At 46.0% G+C, this 25198-nt stretch overlaps 1 protein-coding gene across 1 annotated transcript; it reads left to right on the top strand.

Annotated features, from left to right (window-relative positions):
• Positions 1-268: 268 nt before the first annotated feature.
• On the top strand, positions 269-24812 carry LOC140916540 (flavin-containing monooxygenase 3-like). Its single transcript, XM_073358194.1, has 9 exons — positions 269-292; positions 566-703; positions 14290-14478; positions 15583-15745; positions 17244-17386; positions 17903-18102; positions 20032-20390; positions 20694-20766; positions 24470-24812. Exons 1-9 carry the CDS (start codon positions 269-271, stop codon positions 24810-24812), a joined length of 1632 nt encoding a protein of 543 aa, XP_073214295.1.
• Positions 24813-25198: the final 386 nt, after the last annotated feature.

Raw genomic sequence — 25198 nt, 5'->3', positions numbered from 1 at the left:
CAGATCTGCCAGGGAGACCTGCCCCCTGTGAGATGGTGCATAAAAGTGGCTTGCTCTTTAAGGGAAACTCCTCCCACCTTTTAGTTGCTTTTCTCAAAATAATAGGTTCCAGGAAAGGCATTTGCTTCCCTCCACTGCCTGCCTGAAACCCACTCGCAGGCATCAGGGACTGGACTTGAGACGAGAAGGAGCAAAGGTAATGGGGAAAGCAGGACCACCTGGGGGAGGCTAAAAGAAGAGAAATGGCTAAAGTGATTGTGAAACTGAAATGCGGAGTGGACAGCTGACAACTGTGAGTTTAACATTCCTGCAGGTCTTGGAAAATCAATCAGCTCCATTTCGTTCCCTTATTGTAGCTGGATCTGTTTCACATCACTGAGTGTTAATAGGAATCAGAACAAGTTACCACTGTATTTATAGAGAGTGAGCGTGTGTGCGATATTTCTGTCCACAAAGGTGGCCTAGTCTTCTGTAATAAGGTTCTACGCCATTCTGCTGAAATGCTGTGGTTACTGCTCTCTGACAGCTCTATGCACTGAAGAGGTGTGCTTCTTTTCTGCCGCAGGAGACCATGGTACAGAGAGTGGCAATCATTGGAGCTGGCCTGAGCGGACTGGCCTCCATTAAGTGCTGTCTGGACGAGGGATTGGAGCCCACCTGTTTCGAGAGAAGCGATGACATCGGAGGGCTCTGGAAATTCGCAGTAAGTGGGAAGCTCATTGGCGGATGACAAAACATTCTGATTTCGGAATATGGCTGGTCTTGTCGCATCCCAGCTGTCACTCCATTCTGCATACGCCCTGTCTTGTATCTTACTTTCCCTGATGCCTATAGACTGGTTTGCTCTTCAGGAGAAGCACCTGTTAATTGTTTAGAACAGATCACTCACTTTTCAGCACCATGTCTTTCTATGGCACTTGCACAGGATGGTGAAATCTGTGCTAATGGTCACTTTACTAACCACAGTCACCCATGTAAACAGGCCACAGACTGATTTGGAGAAAAGCTGAGCACCCCCAACTTCAGTTTAAGTAAAGGGGAGCTGCGGGTGCTCTGAAAATCAGGCCGTTAAGTCCCTGTAAAAGTTCCTTTGTGTTAATCACAAGGTGCTGTGCAGCCATGTTGTCAAGGTTCCTCCCCCACTCTGAACTCTAGGGTACAGATGTGGGGACCTGCATGAAAAACCTCCTAAGCTTATCTTTACCAGCTTAGGTCAAAACTTCCCCAAGGTACAAAATATTACCCCCGTTATCCTTGGACTGGCCGCTACCACCACCAAACTAATACTGGTTACTGGGGAAGAGCTGTTTGGACGCGTCCTTCCCCCCAAAATACTTCCCAAAACCTTGCACCCCACTTCCTGGACAAGGTTTGGTAAAAAGCCTCACCAATTTGCCTAGGTGACTACAGACCCAGACCCTTGGATCTTAAGAACAATGAACAATCCTCCCAACACTTGCACTCCCCCTTTCCTGGGAAATGTTGGATAAAAAGCCTCACCAATTTGCATAGGTGACCACAGACCCAAACCCTTGGATCTGAGAACAATGAAAAAGCATTCAGTGTTTTACAAGAAGACTTTTAATAAAAAATAGAAGTAAATAGAAATAAAGAAATCCCCCCTGTAAAATCAGGATGGTAGATATCTTACAGGGTAATTAGATTCAAAAACATAGAGAACCCCTCTAGGCAAAACCTTAAGTTACAAAAAAGATACACAAAAAAGACAGAAATAGTTATTCTATTCAGCACAATTCTTTTCTCAGCCATTTAAAGAAATCATAATCTAACACATACCTAGCTAGATTACTTACTAAAAGTTCTAAGACTCCATTCCTGTTCTGTCCTTGGCAAGAGCCAGCATACAGACAGACACAGACCCTTTGTTTCTCTCCCTCCTCCCAGCTTTTGAAAGTATCTTGTCTCCTCATTGGTCATTTTGGTCAGGTGCCAGCGAGGTTACCTTTAGCTTCTTAACCCTTTACAGGTGAGAGGAGCTTTCCCCTGGCCAGGAGGGATTTCAAAGGGTTTTACCCTTCCCTTTATATTTATGACACATGTGTTAGAACAGCCCGATATATAACTGACCCAGTGGAGGCTTTATTGAGATTTCACTGGTTAAAAGTTAATTAGATGTCTTAAAAATAAAGCAAACTCTAGTTCTGGCCTAATGCTTTTAGAAGCGAGGCTGAGGGCACAATCTGGGGACGCAAATCCAAGCCAACTGCATCTGAGGCAGGCAAACTCAACTCTTACTCATTTACTTTGGCAGGGAGTGGGGGGAAGTTGCATCCCGATGATGATGGTGCAATGTGCAGTCGTTCTCGGGCCTTGCTGTCTGCTCCACAAACAGCCGTGTGCTCTAGCCACCCACCCCTGGACTGCAGGAAGGAGTTTGGTTTTGCTTTACTGTAGCACCGAAAGCTCGACTCCTTGCTGGGTTCTTCCGCCCCTGAAGGGGAAGAACCTTTCAGTACTCCCGCCCCGCAAAGTGACCCTCCTGCATGTATGTTCTCTGTGGCGATCGGTAGGTTTGCAGGAATGAATCTAGACTCAGCCAAGAGCCATGTTATAAAAAGACTCTGTCTGCAGGACAAAAGTTGACATCAAGCACTGTAACTTTCTTCTTGCTGCTCTGCTCTCACGACCTGATCCTCCCGACAGCACAGACAAAGACTCTGATAGGGGCCTTATTCAAAGAGCTGCTTATTTCCAGATCACAGAGTCTTGTTCTTCATTCTCTCACTTGGGCAAAGGAATAAGGCCCACAGTGAACCAAATCGCGTTTCCACTGTGCTTGTGATGAAATGTTGCGGGGCGGTGTGGGGTAGCGGAAACCAGCACCTTCAGTGTTCCAGTCCTGCTTCTGACACTGGCTAACCATGTGTATGGAGCTGGACTTCTCTGCCTCAGCCTCCCCATCTGTGAAATGGGGTACTGACAGGGCTAATGTTTGTGTATTGCTGCGAAGATGTGCTGACAAGGGAACAGCTCACTCACCCACACATTAGCACTCGTGGGAGGGGGCTTTGGAGGCAGACATCTGAGAGGGTTTCCTCATGAAGATCCCCGCCCCAAGCAATAGAAAAGGCCCTACCCATAAACTTTGCTGATTCTCTGCACCAGCCTGGCCCCTGTGTCTCTGGCAGAGGGGCTGCATTGCCCCCACCCTGAGAGGAGCAGCTTCTCAATCCTCAGAGGAGAGGCTGCAGAGAAGTTAATGCAACCTGGGGCTCTCTTCCTTTTTCTGACTGTTCTTCATGGGGCCAGAGTGGGGAAGATGCGCCCTTACCCCCCAACCTACATAGTCGCCTTCCCCTTCCCCAGCACAGGCCTCAGACTCACAGGAAGAACCACCTTGGTGCAGAGAGCTGCCAGAGCCAGCTGCGGCTTCCAAGGAGTAACTAGGAGTCAATGACAGGCCAGCATAACCCAAAGAGAGCCTGGACAGAGAACCTAACCCTTCTCCAGGAGACGAGGCGGCCATCAAAGGCCAGAGCTGGAATGCCGCTGTGCTAGGTGTCACGGGTGCACAGCAGGGATGTAGCCACAGGTGGGAATGGGTGAGCCATGGCCCACCCAATTAGCATCCAGGCCCACCCAAATCTGAGCAGGGGTATAGTCCCTGGAGTGTCACTCAGGCACCTGAAATCCAGGACGGAGCTATGCGCCTGCCCTTCAGAAAGCTACTTTCCAGCAGCTCTGCCTCTCCATTTTCTGAGCTGCCCCATGCGTGTGCCCAGCTTGGAAGGTGAAACCCTGTGTCTGGGGGCACCAAGGCTAGGAAAAGGGTGTGGCGTTGAGGGAGAAGCTGAACTAGCAGGTGCTCAGGGGCTGCCCGTTGGCCTATGGTGCTCTCCACACGGCTCATCCTCTGCATGGCCGGAGGCAGCAGCAAGGCCGGTCTCTCTGCAGCACTCCCAGGAGAGGATGCACTTTGCTGGGCAACTCAGTAAGAGTCCGGGCCAACCTGCGCTCAGAGGCAAGCCCCTGTTCATGCCTCCTCCGCGCAGCCAGAGGCAACCTGACACAGGGGCCATAAGCTCTGCAGAGATGTGAGCCCCCAGCTGAAGAGCAGCAGCCCATACCCCGCAATGAGGCAACTCCCTCTCTTCCCCCGTTGCAGAGTCAGGGCGCAGCTGAGGGGATCAGTGCTCCCCGGACAGGTTGCACAGCCAGCTGGCATGACCAGTGGATAGCACAGTCTGGCATTGCCCGTCCACCTGAAAGTCAGGGCCCACCCAAATTTCTCCTCCTATCTACGCCACAGGTGCACAGGCTCTGTGCTCTGCAGCCGCTCGGAATGGAGCTCAGACAGGACCGTTTTGTAGTGTGATTCCACGCAGGGATCACTCTCGCTAGGGCGAGCCTCCTTCGCTTCAGCGCCACCTGGGTCTGCCCTCAGAGCGTTCCGCATCCCTGTTCACACTGGGAGCTCCCCGCAGGGAGTCCCACTGGATGGGACACCTCTAGGGGCCATGCACCTCCACGCTGCAGTCAGCAGTAGGGTGACCAGATGTCCCGATTTTATAGGGACAGTCCTGATATTTGGGGCTTTTTCTGACATTGGCTCCTATTACCCCCCAGCCCCTGTCCTGATTTTTCACACTTGCTATCTGGTCACCCTAGTCAGCAGTGAGTCCCAGCCAGCGTGTAAAACAGGTTTATTCGTCGTCTGGAACACAGCGTAGAACAGAGCTTGTTAGCACAGAAAGTAGGGACATTCAGCAAAGACCATCTTGGGGGAATCCAGAACTCAGAGCTGTGGGCTCTGCTCCCCGAGTCCCAAACCAGGAGACTGACTTGCTTCCAGCAGCCCACCCTCAGTCATGCCCTGTTGCTCCTCCTCTGTCTTTTGTCTCTTTCCCGGGCAAATTGGTCACCTGGCATCTGCCTCTTTGTTCTCCTAATCCTTCGGCTGGCTGTTGTAGAGGATGGGCAGATACAGATCATAGAATCATAGAATATCAGGGTTGGAAGGGACCACAGGAGGTCATCTAGTCCAACCCCCTGCTCAAAGCAGGACCAATCCCCAACTAAATCATCCCAGTCAGGGCTTTGTCAAGCCTGACCTTAAAAATATCTAAGGAAGGAGATTCCACCACCTCCCTAGGTAACGCATTCCAGTGTTTCACCACCCTCCTAGTGAAAAAGTTTTTCCTAATATCCAACCTAAACCTCCCCCACTGCAACTTGAGACCATTACTCCTTATTCTGTCATCAGCTACCACTGAGAACAGTCTAGGTCCATCCTCTTTGGAACCCCCTATCAGGTAGTTGAAAGCAGCTATCAAATCCCCCCTCATTCTTCTCTTCTGCAGACTAAACAATCCCAGTTCCCTCAGCCTCTCCTCGTAAGTCATGTGTTCCAGTCCCCTAATCATTTTTGTTGCCCTCCGCTGGACTCTTTCCAATTTTTCCACATCCTTCTTGTAGTGTGGGGCCCAAAACTGGACACAGTACTCCAGATGAGGCCTCACCAATGTCGAATAGAAGAGAACGATCACATCCCTCGATCTGCTGGCAATGCCCCTACGTATACATCCCAAAATGCCACTGGCCTTCTTGGCAACAAGGGCACACTGTTGACTCATATCCAGCTTCTCATCCACTGTAACCCCTAGGTCCTTTTCTGCAGAACTGCTGCCAAGCCATTCGGTCCCTAGTCTGTAGCGGTGCATGGGGTTCTTCCGTCCTAAGTGCAGGACTCTGCACTTGTCCTTGTTGAACCTCATCGGATTTCTTTTGGCCCAATCCTCTAATTTGTCTAGGTCCCTCTGTATCCTATCCCTACCCTCCAGCGTATCTACCTCTCCTCCCAGTTTAGTGTGTCAGATACAGAGTGTCCAGCTATGGTCTGTGTCCAGAGAGCTAGACAGAAGTCACACCTGCCCTCTAGGGTCTCTGCAACGATCACACACCTTTGTTCCACCACCTAGAATAGATACTTGTGCAACACATAAGGGAAACTGAGGCACACACGGAATATTCATACAAAACATTAAGAGAATTCCCACTTGTCACACTAGGCTACAGCAACACTTGCATAAACAAAAACGCAGGAGCGCTTGCATTGCCTCTATGCAGCACCTCTTTCTACACAGCCCTTTCTTTTTAAATGTTGGGCTGGAGTTACAGCTGGAAAGGCCCAGATTGACAACTCTGGAAACCAAAGACCTCTCCAGATGCCGTTTCCTTCGCTCTGCCCTGTAAGCATGCCTCAACACCAATCTGCAGGCTCCATCTCAAGGAGAGAGAAGGGATTTCAACCCTTTGCCCACTCAGACCATAGCTACTGTCTTGACAACAGTAGGGCCAGTTAATACCAACTCAGAGGGTGGTTTTAATGGTGGAACACCTGGCTGCTTGCAATGGGTGTGAAGTCACTGTCTAATTTCACAGGAGTGCACACCTTGTAGCCATATCACCTTGCATTACCAAGGGATGCTTGGATTGGAGGCTTGTCTAGCCTGGGTGGTCATACTGCTCAAAAGGATCTGGGCGTGATGGTGGATCACAAATGGAATATGAATCACCAATATGATGCAGCTGTGAACAAGGCTAATATCATTCTGGGGTGTAGTAACAGGAGTGTCGTATGTACAGGAGGTAACTGTCCCACTCTACTTGGCACTGGTGAGGCCTCAGCTGGAGTACTGTGTCCAGTTTCTGGGCACCACACTTTGGAAAAGATGTGGACAAATTGGAGAGAGACCAGAAAAGACCAACAAAAATGATCAAAGGTTTAGAAAACCTGACGATGAGGAAAGCTTAAAAAGCTGGGCACCTTTAGTCTTGAGAAAAGAAGACCTGATAAGTCTTCAAATATGTCAAGGGCTGTTATAAAGAGGAGGGTGATCAATTGTTCTCCGTGTCCCCTGACGGTAGGACAAGGAGTGATGCTCGTAATCTGCAGCAAAGGAGATTTAGGTTAGATATTAGGAAAAACTTTCTAACTCTAAGGGTAGTTAAGCTCTGGAATAGGGTTTCTAGGGAAGTTGTGGAATCCCTCTTATTGGAGGTTTTTAAGAGCAGGTTGGACAAACACCTGTGAGGGAAGGTCTAGGTTTACTTGGTCCTGCCTCAGCGCAAGGGGATGCCCTTGATGACCTCTCAAGGTCCCTCTGAGCAGAAAACGGTGTTGGCACTTCAGGAAGTGGCACTCTTCCCTCTGAATCAATATTGAACATGTCCCTAGCGTGATGTTCAAGGGGGCACCGAGTTGCTGGAGCCCCGTACTCTGGATGAGATGTGACATCACTCACAGGATCACTTGTGATCGTTACAGGGACCTGTTTAGATGAAACTGGGCCTTAGCCCCAATGTCCGGGCTAAATTCCAAACTGGCCGTTTCTACTCTGCTTCTGAACTCTTCCCCTGCAGCTCTGGTTAAGGGTGGTATTCTTCACCCTTGTACTGCAATGGTGCTGTGCACACGAAAACAGCTGCCGTGGGACATGTGATCATTAACCCATCTCTTGGGGTCCTGCACATTAAACTCCTCAGGCAAAAGATGCAATAATTGCATCACATCCAGAGCATTCCTATGGAAATAGCATTTGGTCCCTGACCAACTTCTGTCTGATCTGAATTGGTGCCAGAGTGTCCAAGGCTGCATAGCCACCTACAGCAGCTGATCAGCATGTCCGGTGCAATAAGGAGCGTCTTTCTAATCACTTCTGGGAAGGGCCCTGGAGGAACTGGTGCAGTGCTGATATCACCCATCCTTGCCCCTGAAGATAATGCATCTCCTTCTATCTCTCTAAGGCTGGGAAGTCAAACAAATGGCTCACAGGCCAGGCGCAGTCCGTGTTTCCCCCCCCCCTCTGTCCCCTCCCCCGGCCTTTTCCTCCTGCCCACCTCTCACATTTTAATGGGACCTTGCCTGCAGCTGCTGCAGGGAGTCCAACCCAGAGCCAGATTGGATAGAGCTGAAGAGGGAGCTCATGCTTGACTGGGCCCAGGCAAATCAACCTCTTGCCGCCACAGCTGGAGTTCAGTGGAGGCTGCTCCCTCACCCCTACCAGATACCACTGTGCGTCCTGAAGACCTGGGCTCCTGCTCTCTCGGCCCCAGCTCTTGTTGCTTCCACATGCCCTGGGAAAAGACTGCTTGAAGGAGCAGGGAGATTCCCAAGACAGTGGAAGAGAGGAACAAAGAGGAAGGAACCTAAGGAGGAGCTAAGAAGAGCTAAGGAAGAGAAGAGCCAAGATGTGGGAGGAATTCCCTAAGTGTTGGGACTGAGGGATAATTCTCTCAAAGGTGCGGTCAGGCCAATGCACAGGCAGTGACTTCACAGACGGGGAGGGACACTCCCTACGTGCTGTTACTCTTTAACAATGTCTTCCCTTGCCTTTCAGTGCAGTATTTCATTGCGCTCATTAAAGGGGCCCATTCTGCAGTCGCTTGAGACCACAGAATTAGTCCCTTGTCGGTGACCGTTTTAGTCCTGGGATCCCACACTCAGAGTGATAGGTCATTCGGTTCTTGCCAGAGAATACTTGTGGTGCCCTGATCTAGGGGCTTTCATGGGTATCTTCACCATAGTATCTGAATGTCTCATACTCCCGAGACATAGGGTGGCATCCCCATGCTCAAAGGGACCTAGCAAGCGCATGTCTCCTAGTGGTGGCTGTTTTAAAATAAAAGTGATGTCTGAAACACCAAGGGATCATTCAGATGCTCTGCTGAATGAAACAAGGAGACTGAGGGGAATTTCCATGTAAAGGTACAAAATAACCATCCCTGGGGATTGAAACCTGGACCAAAAGCATGAGCTTCTGCAGCCTGAGCTGAAGGGTTAAGTCCCAAGGCAGGCAGCTGTAGTAGACTGATATCCTCTGCTGAGCGGGCATACAGGGGGATGTGTAGGATGTGTTGAACTGTGGGTTACATATGCAGCTTCCTAGCATGTGATCCATCCCCTGTCATCCACTCCCAGATTCTGGCAAACAGAGGTTTAGGGACATTCAGAGCATGGGGTTGCATCTCTGACTATCTTGGCTAATAGCAATTGCTGGACCTATGCTCCAGGAACGTCTCTAATTCTTTTTTCAACCAAGTCAAACTTTGTCCTCTGAAGCAAAGTCAGTGCAACATGACATGACCTCAGCCCAACTCCACCAGCTTTGTTGTTGAGACCTCTGATGGGATTTCCAGTTCCTACAATTTCAGTACAGTCCTCAGGTTTGGCCAGAGGCAGGATTTCAGCGTTCGGCCTGTTGCTATTACTGATCATTTAGAGAGTGCCTTTCAGTCCAGAGTTGCCCAAAGGGTTTTGCAGGCCATGGGCCTGATCCAATGAGATGCAGAACGCCCTCATTTCTCACTGCAAGTTTCTCAGAACCTTGCAGGAACATGCCTCTCTAGATCGAGTACAGGAATCCCTTCACTGACCTCCGAAATGCAACTGCCTCTGGGGTGGTAGATGGCAGCCCAGTGGTTGTTGTTTTCATGGGGGTGTTTCTCATTCACCTTATTTATCATGAAGATTTCTTTTCTTAAATAAACTTAAAAACATAAGAATGACCATCCTGGGTCAGACCAATGGACCACCTAGCCAAGGATCCTGTCTTCTGATAGTAGCCAGTGCCTGATGCTTCAGAGGGAGTGAACAGAACAGGGCAATTGATCGAGTGATCCATCCCCTGTCATCCACTCCCAGCTTCTGACAAACAGAGGTTTAGGGACATCCAGAGCATGGGGAAGTGGCATCTCTGACTATCTTGGCTAATAGCCATTGCTGGACCTATGCTCCAAGAACGTCTCTAATTCTTTTTTCAACCAAGTTATACTTTTGGCCTTCACAATGTCTCCTGGCAATGAGTTTCACGGATCGACTGTGCATTGTGTGAAGAAGTTCTCTAAATACTTTAAACCTGCTGCCTACTAATTTCATTGGGTGATCCCTGGTTTATGTGTTATCAGAAGGGGTAAATAACACTTCCCTATTCACTTTCTCCACCCCAGTCATGATTTTATAGACCTCGGTCATAGCCCCCCTTAGCTGCCTCTTTTCCAAGCTGAACAGTCCCAGCCTTCTTAATTTCTCCTCATGTGGAAGCTAATCCAGACCCCTCATCATTTTTGTTGCTCTTCTCTGCTTTTTCCAATTCTAATACATCTTTTTTGAGATGGGGCAACCAGAACTGCATGCGGTATTCAAGATGTGGGCGTACCATGGATTTATAGAGTGGCATTATGATATTTTCTCTCTTAATTATCTGTCCCTTTCCTAATGGTTGCCAACATTCTGTTCGCTTTTTTGACTGCTGCTGCACATGGAGCCAATGTTTTCAGAGCACTATCCATGATGGCTCTTTCTTGAGTGGTAACAACTAATTTAGACCCCCAGCATTTTGTATATATAATTGAGATTGTTTTCCAAAGTGCATTACATTGCATTAATCAACACTGAATTTCATTCATGGTGTCCCTAGCTTCTGTTTGCCAGAAGCTAGGAATGGGCGACAGGGGATGGATCACTTGATGATTACCTGGTCTGTTCAGTCCCTCTGGGGCACCTGGCACTGGCCACTGTCAGAAGACAGGATACTGGGCTAGATGGACCTTTGGTCTGACCCAGTATGACCATTCTTATGTTCTGATCTTCCATTTTCTTGCCTAGTCACTCAGTTTTGTGAGATCCCTTTGTAACCCTTCGCAGTCTGCTTTGGACTTAACTATCTTGAGTAATTTTGTATCATCTGCAAATTTTGCCACTTCACTGTTTACCCCTTTTTCCAGATCATTTATGAATATGTTGAACAGCACAGGTCCGAGTACAGATTCTAGGGGAACTCTGCTATTTTCCTCTCTTCACTGTGAAAACTGGGCGTTTATTCCTACCCTTTGTTTCATATCTTATAACCAGTTACTGAACCCATGACTGCCTACTTCACTTAAGAGCCTTTGGTGAGGAACCTTGACAAAGACTTTCTGAAAGTCCAAGTACACTATATCCACTAGATCATCCTTGTCCGCATGTTTGTTGATCCCCTCAAAGAATTCTAATAGATTGGTGAGGCATGATTTCTCTCTGTAAAAGGAGTGGTGAGTCTTCCCCATCATGTAGTGTTCATCTATCTGTCTGATAATTCTGTTCTTTACATAGTTTCAACCAGTTTGCTTGGTATTGAAGTCAGGCTTACTGGCCTGTAATTGCCAGGATCACTTCTGGAGCCTTTTTTAAAAATTAGTGTCACATTAGCTATCCACCAGCCATATGGTACAGAAGCTGAGGTAAGTGATAAGTTACATACCACAGTTAGTAGTTCTGCAATTTCATATATGAGTTCCTTCAGAACTTTTGGGTGAATACCATCTGGTCCTGGTGACTTATCACTGTTTACAGTGTATAATGTACAAGCACTCATAAAACTTGCCAGTATTTAGTTCTCTGCCTTCCTATAATGTAATTGTCTGGGACTCTTTTTCATTTGACTGTTACTCTTCAGTTCCTACCTGTACTTTGTCAACTTGTGTCCTCTCCTGTCCACTAAGATATAGAGAATCCCCTTTCTCAGGTGCCAACTTTTCCTTTTCCGACACCCGCTTCGCCCCGAGGCCCCACCCCCACTCTGTCTCTTCCCCAAAGCCTGGCCTTTGCTCTGCCTCTTCCTGCCCATGCTCCTCCTCTCTCCCCCAAGGTCCTGCCTTCGCTCTGCCTCCTCCCCCAAGGTCCCACCCTCGCTCCACCCCGTTCCCGAGATCCCCACCCGCCTACCGGTCTCTGCCCTCCCCCATATCCCTCCTTGAGCCACCAAACAGCTGTTTGGCGGCACCTCCACCCCCTATCAGCTGTTTGGCAGCAGCACAGCCCCCATCAGCTGATGAGCAAGGGCAGGGAACAGCTGTGGCTGGTGGGTGCTGAGCACCCACTATTTTTTTTCCATGGGTGTTCCAGCCCCAGTGCACCCATGGAGTTGGTGCCTATGTCCCCTTTAATAAATCCTCCTCTAGGGGATGTCTCTGTCTGAACTGTGAGCTCCTCCACACCAGCTTTCCCCCAGCCCTTAGTTTAAAAACTCCCCTATGACCTTTTTAATTTTACATGCCGGCAATCTGGTTCAGGTGGAGCCCATCCTTTCGGTACAGGCTCCTCCTTTCTCAAAAGGTTCTCCAGTCCCTACCTAATAAACCTAAATCCCTCCTCCCAACACCATCATCTCATCCACACATTGAGACCCTGCAGTTCTGCCTCCCTTACTGGCCCTGGGTGTGGAACTGGAACCATTTCAGAGAATGCTACTATGGAGGTCTGGGACGTCAATCCTTACCTAGCAGCCTATATTTGGCCACCAGGATCTCTCTCCTACCTTTCCCTATGTCATTGGTACCTTCATGTACCATGACCATCAGCTCCTCCACAGCACTGCACATAAGTCTGCCTAGATGTCTCGAGATCCCCAATCTTTGCACCTGGCAGACAATTCACTGTGCAGTTCTCCCAGCCATCATTTGTTCAAACTTGTTGACAGTGACCTTGTGTTAAAACAACAGGGTTGCGGTTTCTTTGCCTGTCACTTAAGATTAGCAAGGCTCTCATGCAAAGAGTCATTAATCTGTTTGCACCTGAGACAAAGCAGAGGAACTTTAGGGGGATCCTGTATTTCTTTAATCAGTTAAACTAAGTGCAGTGAATAAATGCAGGGCACATCCCAGATGCTTATAAAGCTCCTTATCTCAACAGGTAAAGATACTCCTGTGTTTGCAGGGAAAATCCAGCTAAGGAGCATGCAGCTGACAAAAGGTCAACTCCCTTTCTTGCCCCTCATTGCCTGTTAATAGGGAGCTATGTTTTTTTGTTCTGTTTTCATTACATAACCCTTATTACTTCACATTCCCATTTGCAGAGCACAAGTATAAATGCACACATATCAGGTAACTTTAAACACTTAGCATGAATTGGCAACAACCTACTTTAACCATTAGGTCACTGGCAACTTCCTGACTACCGATCAAATTAATGCTTAGCACAGAAGTATCAGTGGGGGGCTATCTACTGTATCCTCATCTTGCCAATGCAAGATTCTTCCCATCTGTTTTATTTCTCAATGCCTTAGTCAAGCTTTAAACCTTCCAGGAGATTAGTGCTTGCCCTGTAATAGGTGGCAGTAGGATATTCAGCCATTCACTGTCTCTGGGTATGCCTACACAGCAAAAAATAAAACAAACCCCTGGCAGAATCTCGTAGCTCAGGCTACAGCACGAAAAATAGCCACATAGACATTCTGGCTCGGGCTGGAGCTCTGTCTCTGAAACCCACTCCATGGTGAATGGGAGAGAAAAGACTGGAACTCAAGCTGTGTGGAAGCCTGTTCGTTTTTCAGTAACATGTAGCTGTTTTCTTCAATAAATGCCTCCTGGTGAAGATAGTCGGCATGCACCACTTCCCCTGTGAGACTAGTACACAATAAAATAGATCTGTCAGGATGTTCAGTCCAACTCTTTTTTCTAAATTCCATACTATTGCTCCCAGTTAGTTCCCTCTGCACCATCGTAACCAACTCTGGCCACGCCCTGCTCCCACTGAAATCATTGGGATTTTTATCACTAATTTCAATAGGATCGCAGTAGACCTTTGCATTTCACCAGCAGACAAAGCCAAATAGCCACATATAACAGGGCTCAAAAAAGAACTAGATAAGTTCATGGAGGATAGGTCCATCAATGGCTATTAGCCAGGATGGGCAGGGATGGTATCCTTAGCCTCTGTTTCCCAGAAGCTGGAAATGGGCAACAGGGGATGGAGCACTTGATGATTACCTGTTCTGTTCATTCCCTCTGGGGCATCTGGCATTGGCCACTGTTGGAAGACAGGATACTGGGCTATATTGACGCTTGGTCTAACCCAGTAGGGCCATTCTTATGTTCTTAAAAATCATGATTTTTTCTTAAATGGTAAATCTGGGGTTCTTCTTACTTGCCTCCAGGGGACACTAAGGTCACATTTTCAAGCTTTTCTCTTTTAACAAAGCAGCTTACTTTGTTAAAAAATGAAAGATTAGATTTCCATGTCATCACTTGCTTCCAGGAGCTGGGGCTTTAAGATAAACACAAAATGTTGCGAGTTGGCAACACTGGTAGCCCACTATAGCTCACCATCAGCTTCTGCTTCTCATCTTATATGTGCAGGAACACTGGACAAAGCATCCCAGGTAAGATGAGACTTGTGTTTCTGTGGCTAATTCTTTAGGGAGTGACTCTCCAGCATGTTACAGCAAGTCTTGCAGCCACCTTCTATGCAGATGTTTATGCTGTTTTGTTAATTATTATTATTCTCTGTAGGAACATGCCGAGGAAGGCAGAGCCAGCATTTACCACTCCGTGTTCACCAACTCCTGCAAAGAAATGATGTGTTTCCCTGATTTTCCTTTCCCTGATGATTTTCCAAATTACATGCACAATTCAAAGGTCCAAGAGTACATCAGGATGTATGCCAAGCACTTTTCTCTTTTAAGATATATAAAATTCAAGGTAAGACTTAGAGCGGCAAAGGCCAGTGCATGGAAGTGCAGAGCCATGGCTTTACCTGCTTCCTGTCCCTATTAGAAGAGTGGCTCCTAGTGGAGGAGTAACTCACTCCCAGCCCCTTATTCCTCTGAGGGCAGAGGCTGTAGAAGGGAGTTCTACTCCTGCTAGCCTCATTTGATGGGCACAATCAGGCCTTAACTGACTAATTTAGAGTAACCAACAAATATAATCTGTCAGTAATTCACAAGGGCAAATGGGTCACACTATTCATCTCAAAACAACCCCTCTGAGTCTGTCTTCTATCTACATGGTGTTTTGGTGGTGGAGTAATTGAATGTTAGACAGGAGACGCACAGGGATTAAATACGAGTTAAGCCTTCTTCCTGTTTATAAAATAAATGTTTCAGCCATCCAATCAAAACAATCCCATGTGGCTTAGGCAACATCACACAGCGAGAACAGTGAATTAGGTATAGCAAAGAACTGGTCCTGAGCAATCCATCCCCGGGCTGAAATTTACCTGAAGCATTAACTGACTGTTTTAATAATGAACAAACTTGTGAAAATCAGTCTGCTATTGGGTAAATCACATATCAAAAGGCTACATTTGTCCAACTCTGATTCCAAAACATCACCCAGCTCAAAGTGATTATTATTTAACTTTATTGCAATAGCACCTAGGACCGCAGGCATAGACCAGGACCCCATTGTGCTAGGAGCTGTACAAACACAGAACAGAGAGACTGTCCTTGCCCCAAAAAGCCTACCATCTAAGAATGGTACATCACTGAAAACACATCTCTGTAACTGGCTTCCATCTTTGTAAGGTGTCGCGAAGCAGTAAGAGAATGCCAGGCGGGAGAATCAAAATAATTTGGCACGTTGTTATTGGGCTCAAGGCCAGCTCATTAGCTCGTACAGATGTACTCCAGAGTATAATCCTGGCCCTATTAAAGTCAATGGCAAAACTCCTGTGGACTTCAGTGGAGGCAAGATTTCACCCAGTTCTCTACTGTGAATCCAGTAAGACCAATGACACTTACAAAGCTATGTGCCTGCAGAACCGGATGCTGATGAATACAAACTCATGTGTTTGTTTCTTTTAAGACTATGGTCAGCAGTGTAAAAAAACGCCCCGATTTCTCTGTCACCGGCCAGTGGGATGTTGTTACAAACCGGGACGGGAAGGAGGAGTCAGCTGTATTTGATGCGCTTATGGTTTGTTCGGGGCACCATGTGTATCCACATTTCCCAGTTGATTGCTTCCCTGGTGAGTTGTGTGTGTGCAGTGCATATATTATAGCAAGGACTAGCCAAAAACATTTTCACCAGCACATTGAGGAGGTTTTTTAATTGAAAAAAACAGAAACCAATAAATTTTTGGAAAATAATTCAGTTTTCAAAAACTTCACCAAAACCTGAAAAATTGTACTAATAATGATTTTATGAAAACAAAATCATTTCAGTTTCCTCTCTTTCGTAGGAATTTCAAAGCAAAATTGCAGAAAAGTGTGTAAAATAATTTTACAATTTCACACAAAAAATACGTCGTATGCCATGCAGTTGTAGCCGTGTCAGTCCCAAGATATCAGAGACAAGGTGGGGGAGGTGATATCTTTGATTGGACCGATTTCTGCTGTGAGAGAGACGCTTTCAAGCCACACAGACCTGAAGAAGAGCTTTGTGGAGCTCGTAAGTTTGTCTCTCTCACCAACAGAAGTTGCTCCAATACAAGATATCACCTCGCTCACCTTGTCTCCCACAAAAAATAAGCATTTTTCGACTTGTTCTAATTATAGCTCTAAGCAGTATTGAAAATCAAGACCATGCAGTTATTGAGTAGAATGTTAGCAATTATATAAACACCAGCTTTTTATTTAGAGAAACATTATGCAACGATATAGTCATCAAATTTTACTATTTGGCAGGGCATTACGACGGCACAGGAGTAATCTCTTCAGAACAACTTGGAGAGGTTGTTTATGGGGATTTTGTTCTGTCCCTTGTTCATGTTAGCAATCCAAATCCTCTCAAATGATCAAGACCTATTTTCAAATGCAATGGTTATTTATGCAAGCAAAGGTTCTCTTGTCTTGGGGTTGGACGTCTCACCGAAAAATGTCTGCAAAATGTGCAGGGCCAGAATCTGCTCTCAATGACCTCTGAGTGCTTCTATTATCTGCAATTTCATTGGAGTTAGTGGGTTCATAATGTGGATATCAACTAAGATGTCGTGGCAAAACCTTTATGCCTGGTGAGGATGAGGATGCTTTGCACCTATGTAGCACTTTCTGTCCAAGCATCTCAACAGTCTTTACCAATGTGAGTGAAGTCAGCCTCACCGCACATGATTTTACAGCTGGGAAGACTTTGAATCCCACAGGTGTGATGGGCCTCATTTGCACAGCTGCTGAGCACCCAGCACTCCATCTGCAGGTGCTCAGAACTTCGAAAAACCAGAACAACTAGATAAGGTGGAAGAGCGGGATATGGAACCAGCGCTACTGGCTCCTGGTCCTGTGCCGTAGACCGTTTCCAAGCAAAAAAGAACCCCCTTGAACTATCAAATCCTAGGAGGAGTTTATAGCATGAGTAGTTTGAACAATCCTTTTTGTGACTTGTGAAATGAGAAAATCTGCTGTGGAAATCAGAGAGAGACTAAATGCTGAACCCCACAAATGTACTGCAAAGGGGTCCAGCCGCAAGCAGGTAAAATCTCTCCCTTCAAATATCCAGATGAACTCATTTTACTTTCCACTTTTCCTCAGGGTTAAATAAGTTTAAAGGTAGCTACTTCCACAGCCGGGAATACAAGGAACCGGAAAAATTCAAGGGGAAGAGAGTGCTTGTGATTGGACTGGGAAACACTGGTTCGGACATTGCTGCGGAACTCAGTCACACGGCCTCACAGGTACAATTCCCTGTCTTGCTGTGGAGTTGCTAGTTCTCATTGTTGAGGTACAATAATTGAAGGTTTCAAAGCTGTCTCATCATGGATTTGGACACACAATTAATGGGAATAGGCATCCAGGTCTTCTAGGTGGCTTTGAAGTTCCCACACTTAACATAAGCTTAGAATGGTCGCATGCCGGATGAATACATTACGTGGCACAAATTGTAATCGAGAGCAGGCCAAGAGCATAGATGTCACTCCCGCAATGTATGCTTCTTTGCAGTATATCTTCCCACCAGTTCTGGGTTGGAGCTGGAGGAATGTGAAGTGGGCCTGATTCACCACTGCTTTACTCCAGTTCTACCCCGATGTAAGTGCAGTGAAGTCCGTGAGGTGACACTGCTGTAAAACTGGAGCACTGCAGTGGTGAATCAGGCCTGCTAATTAGAGAGGCCTTTACCAGTGATCACTCTGCTGTAGTTGCCTTTCTAGAATGGTAATGGCCACACCCTGCTTTGTCCATTATTTGTTTAGGTTTATCTCAGCTCCAGAAGCGGTTCCTGGGTGATGAGTCGCGTTTGGGACAATGGCTACCCGTGGGATATGTTGACTTTGACTCGCTTTGAAACCTTTCTCAGGGATGCCCTTCCCACCGCCATCAGCGACTGGCTGTATGTGAGGAGGATGAACAGGTGGTTTAAGCATGAGAACTACGGCCTGATGCCTTTGAACAGGTAATTTTATGGGATTCTCCCTGCAAAGCATTTGAAGAGGAAGGCAAAGCCTTGCTCAGCTTTGAAAAGGCAGCATGGTGGTGTCCTGGTTGCACTCTACTGGTAGCATCAATGTGCTTTCTTCTCATCAGGAAGCAGGTTTATAGCAGGTTAGCTGAAAAATAAGAGTGCAAGACAAGTGAATGAAATCTCACACTTCAGGAGCCATACAGATTGCTTGCAAGAGTAGGAAAGGAATCCTCTGTCCCTTCTAACCCATATGGGCTCAGAGTTATGCAACCAGAGAGGTGCACAGTGGCTATTTTGCTATGCTCTCATGCATCGTTGTTGGAGATAGGACTCCAAACTAGCAGGGCTAGCCCTGGTCCAGTACAGCAATGCCTTTCCTAAGCCATTAGAGAGACAACTTCTGTTGGTGAGAGAGATACAGTTTCGAGCTTACACCGAAGAAGAGTGTGTCTCGAAAGCTTGTCTCTCTCACCAACAGAAGTTGGCCCAATAAAAGATATTCCCTCCCCCAACTTTGTCTCCCTAATATCCTGAGACTGACATGGCTACAATTACACTGTGTACTTTTTTAAACAACGTCCACTTCTTTGCCTAAAGCCAAAAACACATCTCTACCTTTAGTGGCTAATTCAAAGATTAATTTACCTCTGAAACACCCCATGTATTTGCAGGGACTTCAGAATGCCAGTGAAGTCCATGTTTGGACTGACTTTGGTTTTAAACCTCATTGCACCGTGGGGAGGATCTTAGTTTTAGCTCTAGCTGAAAGAATGGGAAATGTGCAGTATTCCATACGTTGGCCAGAATATGGAGATCAATGGACCCAAATCTCATTGTTTAGGGTAGAGTAACCCAAAAGCTGGCAACAATCGCTTTTTTTTTCATCTAGATACACTACTACACTGAATCTCAAAAGTGAGTTAGCAGATCCTATTTCAAGGAACAGCTGTAATTATGTGATGTTTGCCGTGTTGTTGCAACCGTGTGGTCCCAGGATTTGAGAGAGACAAGATGGATGAGAAAATATCATTTATTGGACCAGCTTCTATTGGTGAAAGAGACAAGCCTTTGAGTTTACACAGAGCTCTTCTTCAATCTGGACTTATCTGACTTCAATCTGGTTCGAATATTAAATTTAGAATACAAACAACTTGCGAAGTACTGTTTCCAATCAAGCCATAGGTTGGGTATTTTTAAAACACAAAAAAAAGAGTGTTGAATAATTTAAAATGGTAGATTTTGAGGAAATCGTGATCCATTCATGGATATCTCATAAGCAAAAGAAAGATTCTAAATTTATTGTGAATTATTTATTCAACCTTAAAGAGATAACTGTGAGAAAGAGTGTTCCTGGAGCTTTAAAGGATAAAAACCTTTATTGCTAAAGTGATCCTGGCTGCAGCCTTACATTAAAAATAAAAGAAGAGGTACTCCAGCAATGCCACGTAAATCAACTCATGCATGAGTACTAGTGTTAGGAGGTAGCAAGCTGGCAAGGCAGAGTGCAGCACTGGGAAGAGACAGCATGCTATAAATGGACACAGCTGTAGTTACACATGGGCTGTAAATAGATTTGGTGCTTCGGTGCCAGGGATGGTGCCAAACTCCCCAACTTTAACCTTAACTTTTAAATTGCAGGCTTTCAGACTCAAGTGCTTTTCATAGTTGCAACCTTCTAGCAAGGCGGTTTCAATTTAACTGATATCTATTTGTGACCTTCGCCGTATCTGAACTGAGAGTGTTGTGCCGGAATTACCACTGTGGAGCGCTGGCGATGGGTAACCATAGGTTCAAGGAGAAAGGGTTAGCCTCCTTTTCCTGACATTCGTGTACAGAAACACAGTGATCTCTCTGCTTCTCCTAGCCAGGAGACAGGCAGCACTTTATACTACAGGCCTCTGTGCTTTTCTCTCTTTATAGAACCAGCCGTAAAGAGCCAGTGTTTAATGATGATCTCCCGAGCCGCATCACATGTGGAACAGTGGTGGTGAAACCCAATGTGAAGGAATTCACGGAAACCTCAGCTATATTTCAGGATGGGACTGTGCAGGAAAACATTGATTTTGTCATCTTTGCAACAGGCTACAGTTACTCCTACCCCTTCATAGAAGACAACACCATCATCAAATGCAGAGACAACGAGGTCACCTTGTACAAGGGCATCCTTCCTCCTCGACTCAAGAAGCCAACCATGGCTGTCATTGGCCTGATCCAGTCGCTCGGTGCAATTATTCCAACGGCAGATCTCCAAGCTCGCTGGGCTATAAGGGTGTTTAAGGGTAGGTGAAGGGAAATAGGGGGGTGAGGAACTGTCCCAGATGAGCTTGCCTGTGAGAACTAGCATTGCTATGCAACCTATAGTTCCTTGCAGATTCAAGCTGGGGATCTGGTCTGAAAAGAGAAGCAGGCGTACATTTGTGCACCTGCAGACCTCATGGGATTTGCTAGGCCTGCTCACCCCAGAAGTTATAGATCAGTGGGAGTATGGCTGGTTTAACTGAAGCATGCGCGAGGGGCCGGAAGAGTATCTTATTACTTAGGAGATGGAATAAACTCGTGACCTTGTACCTGTTCTTTTCTAGGGTTATATAAGCTTCCCCCAGTGAACGACATGATGAACGATATTGATGAAAAAATGGGGAAAAAGCTCAAATGGTATGTGCAAGGTGAAGTTCTCAGGTAGCCCTCCGTGCTCTGTGTGCATGAAAAATGCTACCCCGGCCTGTCTTTTCTGTATAATGTTATGGTCTGATTTCTGTAATGCATATGCTCTGTCACATGCATTATGAGAACTTGCCATCCAATAAGCAAGTGGCTTTCTCCAAGGAGCCACTCTTTTAAACTCCCACTTCCCACCCCAGTATACATCCCAAATATTGTATATCACATGCTTTCCTCAGCCTGGGAACTTGGGTTCTCCCCTATTTGGCCCAACGAACAAATATAACAGGAAAAACTTCTGCAGCACCAGGTTCAGGATCATTAAAAACTCTGTGGCCTCCTCAACAAGCCTTCAGCACCCCCCACTTCCCACACCCCTATTGTTCTGAACCTCTCTCACTCTGATTGTGTGTAGCTTCCATCAGAATGGTGGAGAATCTTGTTTACAGGCCTGACCCAGCCCTCATTAAAGCAAATAGAAGCATTTCCCTTTACTTTGGCAGGAGTTGTATTGGGTAGATACCTGGTCAAAAAATTTCCGATGGGGCATTTTTCTGTCGGAAAATGTGGATCTGTCAAACTTGAAACGTTCCATGGGAGTGTGTCATTTCTGACAAGCAAAATCCAACTTTACTGGACTGGAACTTTCTGAGTTTTCAATTTTGAAATTACTTTTTGGTTTGAAATATATTTATTTTTAATTTATGTTACGTTTTTAATGTTTTTATATTTTTGTGTTATTTTATAAATGACAACATAAAACAGAGTCAAAATCAAAATACAACTTTGACCTGAAGCTAAAAATTTTCATTTTGCATCAAATTTTGAAATTTGACTTTTCATTCCAATTCAGAATTAATTATTTTTTTTAAATCATGGAATTCCCTGCAAAATGCAAATTCAGTTCCTGACCAGGAAGATTAGTTCCATTCTGGGAGGACAGTCCATTATTACAGGCATCTTTTCACCAAGGACAAAGTATACAGGCACTCCTTAAGTGCACTCATGGAAGGGGTTACAAGCAGAACCATACCAGAACCATAAGAACAGCCATACTGCGTCAGACCAAAGGTCCATCTGGCCCAGTATCCTGTCTTCTGACAGTGGCCAATGCCAGGTGCTTCAAGGGCAATGAACAGAACAGGGCAATTTATGGAGTGATCCACTCCGAGCTTCTGGCACTGAGAGGTTTAGGGACACCCAGAACATGGGTTTGCATCCCTGACTGTCTTGGCTATAGCCATTGATGGACCTATGCTCCAGAAACTTCTCTAATCCTTTTTTGAACCCAGTTATACCTTTGGTCTTCACGACTTCCCTCTGGTTCTCTGCCCATCATGTGATTGATTCAGGGTGGGGCTATAAAAGAAAGGGAAGCTGTCGCAAGAGAGCCTACCTAAGAGCAGGAGATGTCCTCTCCCCTCCCGGCTTGCTGTCTGCTGGAAAGCTGTCAGTTGTTACCAAGTGTTTTCTGTTACTTTGATCCTGTTTTGGAATATTCTTTCTGTTGAGAAAGCTGGCCCTGAGGAAAGGACTTGAAGTGAACTAGCATTAGGTCTTTATTTGAACTCCCTGGATGGCGGGGTTGCCAATTTCAGTTTGACGAATTCCTGGAGGTTTCATCACATGACATAATCTTTAATTAAATATTAATTTTCAATTCCTGGAGACTCCAGGACAATCCTGGAGAGTTGGCAACCCTACCTATCTGCTCACTAGCTTATGCCACCTTTAAAATATGAGGTGAGAGAATCACATGATCTATAACAAATGGACAACTGTTGCTGGAGTTAACAGAGTGTAGTCTTATTTGTAGTACTCCTGCCAGCCAGTGTATTTGCTTTCGCATCCCTTCCAAAGCCAGATCATAGTGTTGCCATGGGATGTATCCCCAGGGCCAGGTATTTGGATCCAAGAAGACATAGAATAGAAGGAGTGTGGGGCCTCAGGGCTGTGTCTAGTGAACAATAGTGCGGAGTACCACGTCACAGTGGTGTAACACCCTACCTGCACTGGAGGCTGCTGGAGCAAAAGAGCAATGGGAGAGAGCAAGGCTAATAGTGAGGGAGGCAGTGACTGGCACCAGAAAAGAAGGGATGTAGGAGGTTGGGAGCCAATGGCTAGGCTAAGTTGCATCATCGGAGGGGCAATAGGGACAGAGCTGAAAAGAAGAAAGTCCAATTCAGGAAGGGCAAGAAAGACAGAGATCATAGGAAGAGAAGGGAGAGCCACAACAGGGACAGGACCTAGAAAGAGGCAAGACAGTGGTACGCAGGGAAAAGAAGAAAAGTGAAAGGAAGAACAGTACAGTTAAATGAGGAAAAAGCACTGAGTCTCTAAGTAATCTAAGAAATTATTAGAAAAAGAGTGTTAGAAAGCTGTGAGAAAAGTAAAGCAAGAATGAATGGGGGGGGGGGAATAAGCAGCAATCAAAGATAAACTGTAATTAAAGGGACACAAACTTAAGAAACAAGGAGGAAGTGAGCTGTAGCGCAAGTAAGAAAATAATAAGGACTGTAATCTTAAGGTAGATGAGGTGAAGTGACAGGAACAGTGAAAATGTCTGAGCAAAGGGACTGTAAGCCAGAAAGGAGGGGAGAGAGAATTGTTCAATCAAGAAGCCAGCACATTGCATCAAGGAGTACATACATGCCTTTATTTAAGCTGAATCTTAGAACAGTGAACAAAGATTGCACAAGAAACTCGCTCAAGCTATAACTAAACATTGTAAGAATCTCCCCTCCAAACCCTGGGTGGCAAACTAAGAAACTGACCAGGGAACGTACAATGGTGGGGTTTATGTTCTGGTGCATTGTATTTTCTAATTCAAAATTCTGTTATTTCATAAATTATGGCCTATAACATGAGTTTAATTAAGATAGTAGTAGTCAATAGGCAGTAGATAACAGTAATTATTTACCGTAGGTTACGGTGTAAACCTAAATAGTAGCTCCTGCTAAAACAACTAACTGATTTACTTGTGATTATTCGCCACTTACGTGATTTCTACATTTCTCCAACTGACTGAGATAAAACATAATTTGACCTCTAGATTGCCTCGGCCTCTCTTTCCTGCTTGGATTCTGAATCCGCCTCCATTAGGCCCATTACACTGGCTGCTATAGCAACACCTGCAGCAGAGAGGCCGAGGTTGAGAACAGAATACCTTCTCACCCTTGGAACAGGGCCCACCAGCTCCCAGATGAAGTACAAAACTGAGGGGCTTTGAGGGGGAACCTACACCGAAGTTGTCCGTGCTGCATGTCTTCTGTTAACAAATATAAGTCTTCACTCTCCAGCGGTATCAGACTGGCCCTTTCCAGATGTAATCCAGTCACAGTCCAATGCTGTATATCAAACACATGAAATCACCCCTTCTGAACAGGTCTCAGAAGTAGCTTATTCAGAGCAGCGCAGGCCCTGCAGCCCTCACTCGGGCAAAACTCTCACTGAGGCCAATGAGAAGTAAGATTGCAGTGAGTTAAATGTGTTTGCTGCAGTATTTCTGTGCAACAATAGCATACTGCATCACAGCAACAATAGATACTCCGTGGGGTATCTGTCCCTTCTACCACCATGTAGAAGTGCAGAATTAACCTTTTGTGTCCATTAACCAAAAGCCTTTTTTCTACAAGAAAACTGAGTACAATACTGTATATTCAGCAATGTATTATATCTTCTCCCTTCCCACCTTAAGGTATGGGCAGAGCAATACCCTACAGATAGATTATATTTCCTACATGGATGAACTTGCCTCTGCTATTGGTGTGAAGCCCAATTTTCCACTGCTGTTCCTGACGGATCCACGGCTGGCCCTGGAAGCGTACTTTGGCCCGTGCAGTCCATATCAGTTTCGTCTGACGGGACCGGGGAAGTGGGATGGAGCCAGAAATGCCATCCTGACCCAGTGGGACCGGACGCTGAAGACTACAAGGACCCGAGTCGTCCATGATTCTCAGAAACATGTCCCCTTCTTGAATTTGCTTAGAGTACTTGTCCTCCCTCTTCTCCTTCTTGCTGTTTTTCTGATGATTAACTAATCAACCATTTTAAGCCTCTCAAAATGAAATTAGCGAAGAGAAAGGGAAATTCTTCCAGAGAAAGGAGAGGAGAGAATCCTACCACTTCATATCGGTTCTGACCTACCGTGTGTGCAGATAGATACATTAGATAGATATACTACACATGCATGTAGAAACTCAGTGGGCTACAGCCTCAGCTGTGTAAACTGACATCGCTCCATAGAACTCAGGTTTTCTTTTGGTGTCTCAGTTTGCCCACCTCTTTAACAACCGGTTCTAAACCGGCTTCAAAATCTAACTGGCTCCAGCTCACCACTGCATATATGTACCAAACAAAATTATTATCTGAAGCTGTTCAGTCTAGAACAGGCTCTTGTTAGCTATCCATTATCTCCTGCTTCTGA

Source organism: Lepidochelys kempii, chromosome 8 (assembly GCF_965140265.1).
Source record: "Lepidochelys kempii isolate rLepKem1 chromosome 8, rLepKem1.hap2, whole genome shotgun sequence".
NCBI classification, from domain to species: domain Eukaryota; kingdom Metazoa; phylum Chordata; order Testudines; family Cheloniidae; genus Lepidochelys; species Lepidochelys kempii.
The sequence above is the reverse complement of the archived record's forward strand: the minus strand, read 5'-3'. Positions and strand labels throughout refer to the sequence as shown.